At 36.5% G+C, this 10052-nt stretch overlaps 1 protein-coding gene across 2 annotated transcripts; it reads left to right on the top strand.

The window, feature by feature from the left end:
• The first annotated feature begins 1117 nt into the window (after positions 1–1117).
• On the top strand, positions 1118–9657 carry LOC101162526 (DEP domain-containing protein 7). Of its 2 annotated transcripts, none has more exons than XM_011476326.4 (12): positions 1118–1346; positions 2246–2422; positions 2508–2649; positions 2758–2853; positions 3526–3692; positions 4436–4646; positions 5317–5447; positions 5546–5701; positions 5790–5932; positions 6004–6129; positions 7511–7586; positions 9144–9657. In XM_011476326.4, exons 1-12 carry the CDS (start codon positions 1280–1282, stop codon positions 9353–9355), a joined length of 1704 nt encoding a protein of 567 aa, XP_011474628.1. In that variant the 5' UTR covers positions 1118–1279; the 3' UTR covers positions 9356–9657. The 2 variants fall into 2 exon arrangements, with proteins under 2 accessions (XP_011474628.1, XP_078805051.1); XM_078948925.1 differs by having other exon boundaries at positions 4412–4646.
• Positions 9658–10052: the final 395 nt, after the last annotated feature.

The following is a 10052-nucleotide window of genomic DNA, read 5'->3' as shown; positions in this document are numbered from 1 at the left end:
TAAATGTTTTATAGAAATATATTATAAATAAGATCAGGAATTTATCAAATAAAAGTGGGAAGACAGCATAGTTTCATAATCAGTAAAATCAGTATTAATGTCAGATTACTGATGCTGAAATGTTGTTGGGCCTTGACATGACCAAATGAAGGAAACCCAGATTATAATCCGGAATTAAAAGGGTTTAATTGGCTTCACCTCTGCATCACTTCCTTTACTCCAATTACACTTTAGTTATTGAGAGACTTTACTTTCAATGAATCCTTTGGTACTTGTGTTATAGGACTGACTTTTTTTTTACATTTTGAATGATTGCGTCAGCTCTTTACCCCTGACTGATACTGTATAAACTGCTCTCTAATATCCAGTTCAGAAAAGCAGAAATATTTCAGGCATTTAAAGATCTATTTAACATTTCTAAAAAATATACAAATTGTATTTTATCTGTTTGGCAATCATAAAGCTCATATAATAACATTATATTATCTGATTTGTTTTGAGGTGTGAAGTGTCAAACAGCAAATCTGTCAGACTCGTCTTTGTGACCCGTTGTTGAATCAAGTGAACATATCCATTCAATCCGTCTTGTTGTCTTTATGTCAAAAGATTATTGGTTTAAAATAATTGATTAAAAAACTATGGGGTACAGCGGGGGGGGGGGGGGGGGGGGGTTGTAAAAGCAAATAAGTATATGTAAATACAACATAACTACATATATGATTAAAAGGCAAATTAATTTTGCTTCAACAGTGTATTTAATTTGCTTTTGCTAAATGTAGATATTGAGTGCAGAGATGACTAGATGAAGTTAAATTGTTTCATAAACCCTATTTATAATTCATTGCGAAACATGTAAATAAAAAAAATTAAACAAAAAAAGGCTGTCATGCAATAAATATATCAAGGCAAAGGCAAAAAAAAACATATTTAATAGTGAGATATACCATCCTGAGTTATTGTTATTTCTACAATTATTTAATACTGAAAAACTATAGATTTTATAATTGGTTTATAATTTGGTTCTTGTTTATTAAAAAAAAGAAGAAGAAAAAAAAGCAGATTACATTTTAATTCAGGTGAAAGCCAAGAAAACGTGTGACTTTGCCATCTAGTGGCCAATCAATAAAACTACACGTAGGAGTCAAACGCCGCGTCTTTTCCCTCTAGCGTGGCAGGGAAACTCGTTTTCTTTCCCTGCTTTTTCTTCTTACTACCACTTGTAAAAAGGCCAGTCCTTGCAGATTTTTGTTGCTTCCCCCCCCCCCACTTTTTTTCCAACATGGCCTCAATTAAGGAGAGAGCTGCTGCACTGAAACTTGCAGAGAAACTGTCTGCGCGTCGTCAAGGTGAGTTTACCTGAGGGGGACAAGGCCTCTGCTCTGAAATGCTGAACAGATAGCCGATGTGACAGAAATGCTCTGACTGTATTTATCCTCACAGTACACCTAAATCTTGTATCCAACTGCTTCAAATCTCAAACAAATCCATCCAAAATAGTTTATATGTGCTTTGGTAGACGTTGCAGTTGGGCCCTAAGTGAATAATAACATGGGGGCCCTGCAGCGGTCCTTTTTTCCCCCCAGTTCTTGCCTATAGGGTAAAAACATCAGACTGAATCCAAATGTTTTGATAAGAAATGAAAAAACTGGAAATATTAAATTAAAGTAATGTACCACTGAATTTATTGAATGTGCTAATTTGTTGTTACCCATTCACTTTTGAGTAGGAACAAATCTTCTGTCTTTTCTTCAATTAATCAGGTTTTACTGAAGAAGGGAAAATAAACCAAAATACTTGAATGAATAAACAAAAGTGTGTTAAGTCAATAGAAAAAAGGAAATTCTCTTAAAATGATCATTTTCGGCCTCTCCCTTTACCTTTCCTCCTCTTTTCTGTTCCTTGTATCATTTTTTTAAATTCTTTTTGAGTTTCTTTGATTTTGTTTTTGCTCTTATTTTGTATTTCTTCCTGTTGTTGTTTAACTTGCATTATTTAAATTTTGTGAGATGGTTATTTTCTTTTTTTTTGCTGGCATCAATAGTATAATGATAGTGATCATTCTCAGCACCGCTCAGATGGCTACGCTTCATCTTACTGCTTTGTTTTAAATATCTTTTCAAAGAACCTCTCTGCATTTGGGTTTTTGGTGACTGATTTACTGGAAATTGTTATCATTTTAGACATTTTTTTTAAGGTGTTGGGAGCCCTAATGTTAAGTCCGCCCCTGTTTATGTGCCTCTTATAGTTCCTGGAGTGTCCACCAACTCGGACCAGTTATCCTCCATGTGGAGTAGCCTTATTTCCCACCTCAGGTCAACTGTGATAGTGAAGCGCAGACTAGTCCACCTCAAGTCCCACAGCGACTGTTTCCTGGGCTCGGAGGCCGTGGATGTGCTAGCAAACTACATTAAACAGACCAAAGGTGGGGGGATTTGTGGTGTATGAAAAACTCAGCACGCTCAGCAGGTCTTGCCACCTCAAAGTTTTTGTTTTTCCCACTATCAAAGGTGCCAGTGTGTCACGGGATAAAGTGGTGTCTGTGTGCCAGACCCTGCTTGAGTGCCAAGTGTTTGAGTCGGTGGAAACTAAGGTTTTAGGCAAAATCAAGAAGCGCCATTTGTTTCAGGACAGCAAGAGTGCGCTTTACAGGTTAGAGGTTGATGCACAAACAAACAAACATTCCTCTCTTAAGTCGGTGAAGTCATCCAGGTCCCTCCCTTAAGCAGATAAACCTAATATCTGTCTTTTTACACGCAGGTTTGTAGGTGTTTGTACAGCTGCAGTCGATGACCTGGAACGCAGTGCGCTTGAAAATGGGATCCAAAAATTCCTCCACATCTCTTCTCCAGACAGGTGTAGTGACATCAGAACCTTTTTTTGACTAACCTCTGGGGATCTTGCAGCTTAAAATCTCACAGGAGCTCTTATTTCTCCTTCATTTGTTTTAAAGTCTTCTACCCTTTTAATGCTTTTATATTTGAATGATGTGTTTTTCACCCTTTCAATACTTTTTTGTCTAAAAGTGCATAAAAATATTTATTTAATTATGTTTTGATTTTTTTTTGGTCTCCCTCTTTTTGTCACACATTTCTTTGTATATTTATATTTATATATTAAATATTTAGGAAATATTGAATAATGCATTGGAGTTTAAAACTTATGATACATGGAGCCGATCAAAAGGGGGGTTTTACCCTCTACACAACAAATACTATTAATTTAATTTAGTTTATTTTTCATTTTGCAAATGTTGTTTGTTTAATTAGCACCAAAGCTATATTCCATATCTAAGATTTTACTGAAAATATGTTGTCTTACAATAAGTACACTTAAAATTAAAGAAATACAATTAAGGAAATTACAGAATTTGATTTTTTTTTTTTTTTGATTTTATTACGCATTTGCATTTTTCCTTCTTTCTTGGATACGCTGTGCAAAGGTTGTACATTTGCAGACGGAATAACGGTTTAAAAAAAACGGCCATAAGTTGTTATTTTCTCTTAGCATATGTATCCGTGTCTGTAGGTTGCCAGGAGATCAAACATGTCCCTCTGAGTCACATTTTGAAGCCTCAGAGACGCCGGTAAAGGTTGGCCGGCAGGGGGCGCTCCACGCTAAAATGTTGTTGGAGCCTCCTGTGGGTAACTTGAGCACTAGCAAAGTGAAGACGGACTCCCTTTTACCTCAGCCTGGTAAGCCAGCATATGATTGCTTAGTAATTGATCAATGTACCTGTTTTCCTCCACTGAATCATGTAGGTAAAATAACCAAAGATCTGAGCAAGAAAAGCTCCTGTTTTCATCAGAAAAGATGAAAAACTTCTAAAATTTGAATCAAAAATTTTTAGGCAAACAAAAGTTCAGTCTGCTTTACGAAGAAACAATCCTGAATAAAGTAATCCAGATGTGTCCATGTAGAACCACACTGAGCGCTGTTATGTTTAGATCCTTCTCCGTCAGCAGAACACAGCTGCTTGAGGTCATGAACTGTTGACTTCTTTTAGATTTTCTCATAGAGAACGGAATTCTACCACACAGCATTTACTGTAAGTCTTTCAAATCCCAAAATTATGTTGCAGCCCCACACCATCACACTACCGCCACCATGTTTGGTGTAACAGAAGGCACACCTTCCACACAGCTCCTCTTTTATCTCATCAATCCGCTGAGCATTTGTTTAAAAGTTTTTGGCAAAATCCAGTTGTTTCTTTAAATTAGAGGCAAGTTTTTGTTCTTTTTACATAAACGTTTTTTGTAAATTAAAAGTTTGACTTGTGAGGGATATGTAAGCTCTGAGTAACCATGCATCAATCAAACTGTTGCCACAACATTTTCCTGCTTTATTTACTTTACTAAGCCAGTTGATTTGTATATTTAAGAATTTGAAAAGAGCTTAATATTTATGGTGACAGAAAGGCTCGCTGTCTTGTGTCCAGTGGTGGATGAGGTGTGGCAGGAGCAAATTCTGGTCCGTTTGTTGCACCTTGTGGAGCTCCCTGTACTGGAAGGAGTGCTTCAGTGCACCCAGAGCCCATCATCTCAGCTTCGATCCAGCCCAATGGGTCACCTTGACCCAGATGTGATCAACAGCAGTAACCACCCGGAGCGACAAATCCTCAGGGCCTTCAAAGACTCCCATTTTCTCAGGTATATCCAGTATTTAAAACTTAAAGTCCCACTCTAATGAAAATCATGTTTTTTGCTGTTTTTAAAATGTTCTTGTGGCATTTTTCTCATGATGGATAATATTTATAAGCAAAATTAAGCTTAAAATAGCATGCCTGAGTGTTTTCTTTATTTAAATCGATGTCAATCAGGAGCAGGCAGAAGAATGCAGTTTGAAAATGAGCTTATTTGTGACATAGACAATAGGCTGGGTGGGCCACAAGCTCTCAGCAATGGGAAGGGGGGCCGGGGTTGCTACATGTCAACAACTCAGAGGCAAATTTCTACCAAACCTCTGCTGCTCTGCAGAAAATCTGGCCTAGGAAACAACACAGCTTCTCTGATTTAGGCTAAAAACAGCAAAGTCATAATTTAGACCACTGGGGACGCTTTTAAAAATGGCTCAAAAGATGATCAGAGTTGGACTTCAAGCTGGACTTTCAACCTTCAGGGCAGGGTTGAAAGATTTTTACAGAACATAACGATTTGATTTTATGTTTTTGAGTATTGCAAAGGCCTGGTGGTTTAAGCTTCTTGTAGGTTTTGTGGCTATCCTACAGATCGATTTTAAAAAGAAATTCTTTCTGAAACTGAACTGGGGCAGATCTCCAATGGGACAAACCTTGTGGCACTGTTTCTGTTTGTGCCTCAGTGAAGATGAGTGGCTGTGTGCAGCTCTGGACTGTTTGGACTTCCTTCCTGACCAACTGGTTGTGGAGCTGAACAGAGAGTTGCCTCACTGTTTTCCTCAATGTAGAGAAGGCTTCAACCAAGAAGCAGCAGGTGACTGCATCAGAAATTCAAGCAAGTGTGTCAGCATTAGCATTGCCTGCATTCAAACTATCTTTGTTAACGTCAGGTTTCTTTTTCTTCTGCTGCAGTTCACAGCTGTGCTGAGCAGAGTCCTCTTCCCCAGAGCGGATTGGCTCAGTTTAAGCTGGTACTCTATGGGATACTGGTCAAACACTACAGAAATATGAACCCTCTTTTGCCACAACACTTCGCTGACGTCTACTCCGCCATCACAGACCTGCTGAGTGAGGAGTCAAACCTTAAATCTACCTGAAATCTTATCCATCTCACTTCATTTTCATCATGTGTGCATGCATGTCTGCTTTCCTTTAGTCAAAGCGAAGTTGGAAAAGGCTTTGGAGGCTGTCCAGCTTTGTCTGAAGCTGCTTCCGCAAAGCAACAGAGAGGAGCTGCGCAGGCTGCTGGCTTTCATGTCTTTGGCAGCTGACCCAAAGGGGATGAGAGTAGACAAAGAGGTGAGAAATAAACCTCTCTTGTGAAACTTCTGCGATTTTCCTGTAGCACATCACGATTCTTATTTTTGTAGGTAGTAAACAGGCTAGCAGTAAAGAAGTCCTTCTCCCGAGCAATACTGCAAAGCAGATCTCTTTCAAAGGAGAAGGAGGACATTATGCTGGTCTTCATGCTTAGCAACATCAAAGAAATCTTTAAGGTAACAGATGTCAAACCATTTCACCTCCACTATGTTCATTGCCACCCATGAAAACAGACTTTAAAGGGCCTATATCATGCGAAATCCACTGTTTGAGCTTTTAAGTCTATTATATATAGATAGATAAATCTATATCTATCTATATCTATATAGATATAGATATAGATATAGATATATATATAGATATATAGATATATAAATATATAATCATATTGATATAGTTTGATTTAATTCAATTTTCTTTGTATAACCCAAATTCACAACAACAGTCATCTGAAAGGCTGTAGGCCCTTTAAAGGCATTTCCTGCTATTTATATGGAACTGGAAATAGTACAAGAAAGTAGTCCTATAATACAGTGTTTTTCAACCTTTTCTGAGCCACGGCACACTTTAACCTTAAAAAAAATCCCGCGGCACACCAGCATCCAAAAATTAAAAAAAAGGAGAAACTCATAGTCTGTATTGATCTACAGCCCCTCCGCAATCTCACATGCATTTTTGAGATAATTGTTGCAGAAAAAGCTGGAAGTTGCAGCTGTTTTTTTCTAAAAGATGCAATAAAAGATAAGTTAGAAGATTTAAAAACATTTTGATGTGTGTTCGTTGGTCTGAAGACGTTTAACAACAGATCTCCGTATGCGCTGTCACTCTCACAACCCAATAAATCATGGGAGATGTAGTGTATAAAACGGCCAGAGATTGCTTTTCGTAGCTTCAGTGTTTTGTTCACTTGTTCCACGGTCTGATACCGGATTCTGTGGGAAGCTACACCGCTAAAGACGAGCTTTAGCTGCTATTTTTTTTAGAACTGAGCGACTTTACGAGCTAAATCGGGACAAGGAAGTGAGGACTTTAACCACTTCTGATTGGTCAGACTGATGACATGTGATTAAGCCCCCCAAGAATGATTGGTGGAGACAGTTAAAGGGACGGGACTTTTCCAAAATACAGCCGAAGGTGCAGCTGAATCGGGGTACCTTATCAAAATGTCTTTAATAAAATAAAATAAACGCAAAGAAAAAGTATTTTATGATCTTTTATATTCCTAACTCCTCAGTGTTTTATCAGGGCCTGTTTGGATAAACAGAGAGCTGAAATCATGGAGATGGAAAATGTTTTTTAGATCAGTTAATGAGGGCAATTTCTCAACGGCACACTTGACCATCTCTCACGGCACGCTAGTGTGCCGCGGCACACTGGTTGAAAAACACTGCTATAATAGATCCCTGAGGAACACCTTATCTAATATTGAACCATCAATATATAATTAATTTCACTAACACCCAGTAACTGCTGACCCAATGGCTTTTTGGTATATGTTTATTTTTTATTACTGTCATCAGTGCATTTTAAAGCAGTGCTCTTGTCCCTATGTTGCAGACACCAGGGACACTGCACAAAGGAGTGAGCAACAAATTGGAGAGCCTTGCCCAGGGCAAACATCCAGATGTGACGGGTAACATTTCTGAATGCAGCCTCTAACGTTCCAACGCAGAAAATAAGCTTCAGAATTTTAGCTTTTAGCCCCTAAATCCTTAATAGTTTTATGTTTTGTTAGTTCAGAAATTCTTTAGGAAAACTGTACACGACTATAGGATACATGCTAAATGTCTAGTATCACCTAGATCAGGGGTGTCAAACTCATTTTCACCGAGGGCCACATCAGCATTGTGGTTGTCCTCAAAGGGCCAGATATTACTTATACATGTAACTAAATGTAATGAAAAATAAATGTAACTCTTCCTTAAGGTTAAATAACTCATTATTTATTTATTATAACTTTTTAAAGTGACAATTACAGTTGCATAGAAAACACATGTTTGCTTGTTACTTTAGCATAAATCCTTTTAAATGTGATTCTGTCAGGTTAGGTTAAATGGACAGTGTTTAAGTCCTAATGTATAGTTGCCCAATCCAGTATTTCAAGTCCAATTCCCCCTAGATATGAATAAATTCACACCAATTTTTGTTTTTTATTTTAAGAAATTAAAAACTCTTATGCTCTCGCGGGCCACATAAAATGACATGGCGGGCCACATTTGGCCCGTGGGCCTTGAGTTTGACACATGTGACCTAGATCAAGTATACATTTCTCTTAATGTATGTTCAAACTGCGCATAATTTCTTAAAATTGTCGTCTTAAAGATGCTGTTATATTTGTGTAAACTAAAAAAACAAACCATATTTTGGAAGGACACAACCAAAACACCTTCTTTTTCAAGTTATACATTTGGTTTGAATTCATTAAATATAATTTACAGCAGAATTGATCCAAACTTTTAATTAAGTATGGATTGAAATAATTTGAGGCAGTTTGTTTATCATTAGTCGCTATATTATTATTGCTTTGCAGGGCATTTATGCGTTACCAAATTTATGGTTGGTTCCTCCGTAATTTTTGTGTTTGATACTGATTTGTTTCAATTCTTAAGAAAATAAAAGATGAAAACAATGACATTCAAAGAGTAAAACAGTGTAAGGTTTTTTGAACAGTAATCTTCTAAAGATCAAATATTACCTTGATAAGTTGAAGTAGAAAATGGAGTTAAAAGCTAACAAAATATTTGGGGGGTACATTTGTCTAGATGAATGCTCAAATAGCATTCAGTCACCTAAGCAACTTGATTTTCAGATTTTTCCAATGCACCCAGGTATTTGAAATCAAATAGTCACTAGCTCGTATATACAACTCTAAGTATCAGATGAGATTTTGCAGTGTTGAAAAATGGTAAGAAAACCTTTTTTCACGAATGAAATTTCAAGATAATCGGTAACATTACGGACATTAGGATTTTGTTGGTTCACTTTTTTTAGTGTTGGTAAATCTGTGACCTGGTTATCCATTTATACCTTAATCTGATGGATTTTGAAGTGCAGATATATAATTCTAGCTGTAGTTCCCATTTTAAACACTAAGTGTCAGTATTAAATATATTTTTCTTTTAAAGTTTCCAAGCAATACTGCTCTGTGATCATGGAAAGTGACTCAAGCAGCTGCTTCTCTGTGCTTCAGGTTCAACATTACACCAGGAGTTTTCCAGCAGGACGTATTCCGACTCTACAAAGAAGACCACAAACGAGGAGCTGTGGACACTGTTGAACAAAATATACTTGGATACCAAGATGTCAGAAAAAGAGAAGAAGCGCCTCCTTAGACAATTTAACCAAGCCCATCCTGAGTTATTTAACCAGTATTTTGGTGACTCTGCAGTCAGCTGGCTGTAAAAGTCTCACATTTTGTTGTTAATTTGAGAAAATGTTTAAATAAGTGATCTGTAAAGCATTCGACTGAGACTAATAAAACTTTAAAAGGCACAAGAATGACCAAACAATTCAGCAAAGTTGTTACATAAAAACTTATAGTAGTCTTAAACGAGGAAATACAAATGTTACTGAAAGAATATGTGCTACAGTAAACCCTGTTATGCAAAAGAAAAAACAATGTGTATAACACAATCAAATTGATCTAAACTGTTGTTTGATGTCATCTATGTAATGAAATGTATTAAATGAAAATTCTAAACATCCATCAAAATTTGTTCTATTTTATCCTTATTAAGCTATGTTTAACCGGAATCATTTTTGTTTTTGATCTAATAAACCATTCAATGAGAAACTTTACCCTATTAGATACATATTTTGAATTATACGTTTCTTTCCCAACAGTTTAAAAATATACATTTTACAGGTAAGAAAACTGCTAATTATAGAAATGTGTGTTTAAAACGTAATATTTAAACAGAAAAAACATTTTTGCATTAAAAAACTTTATTATTCATGTTTTTATTTATTTTAGATGACTAACAGTTTGTGTTTCAATACTCAGAATTTTTAATCGATATCTTTAAAAGTTTGAGGATTTTTTTCTTAGTCCACATTTATTTATTTATGTATTATGTCCTACTTGTATTCCCCAACTATC

Source organism: Oryzias latipes, chromosome 6 (assembly GCF_053564925.1).
Source record: "Oryzias latipes strain Hd-rR chromosome 6, Olatipes_Hd-rR_3.1".
NCBI classification, from domain to species: Eukaryota; Metazoa; Chordata; class Actinopteri; order Beloniformes; family Adrianichthyidae; genus Oryzias; species Oryzias latipes.
Note: the sequence above shows the minus strand (reverse complement) of the source record. Positions and strands in the feature narration are given on the sequence as shown.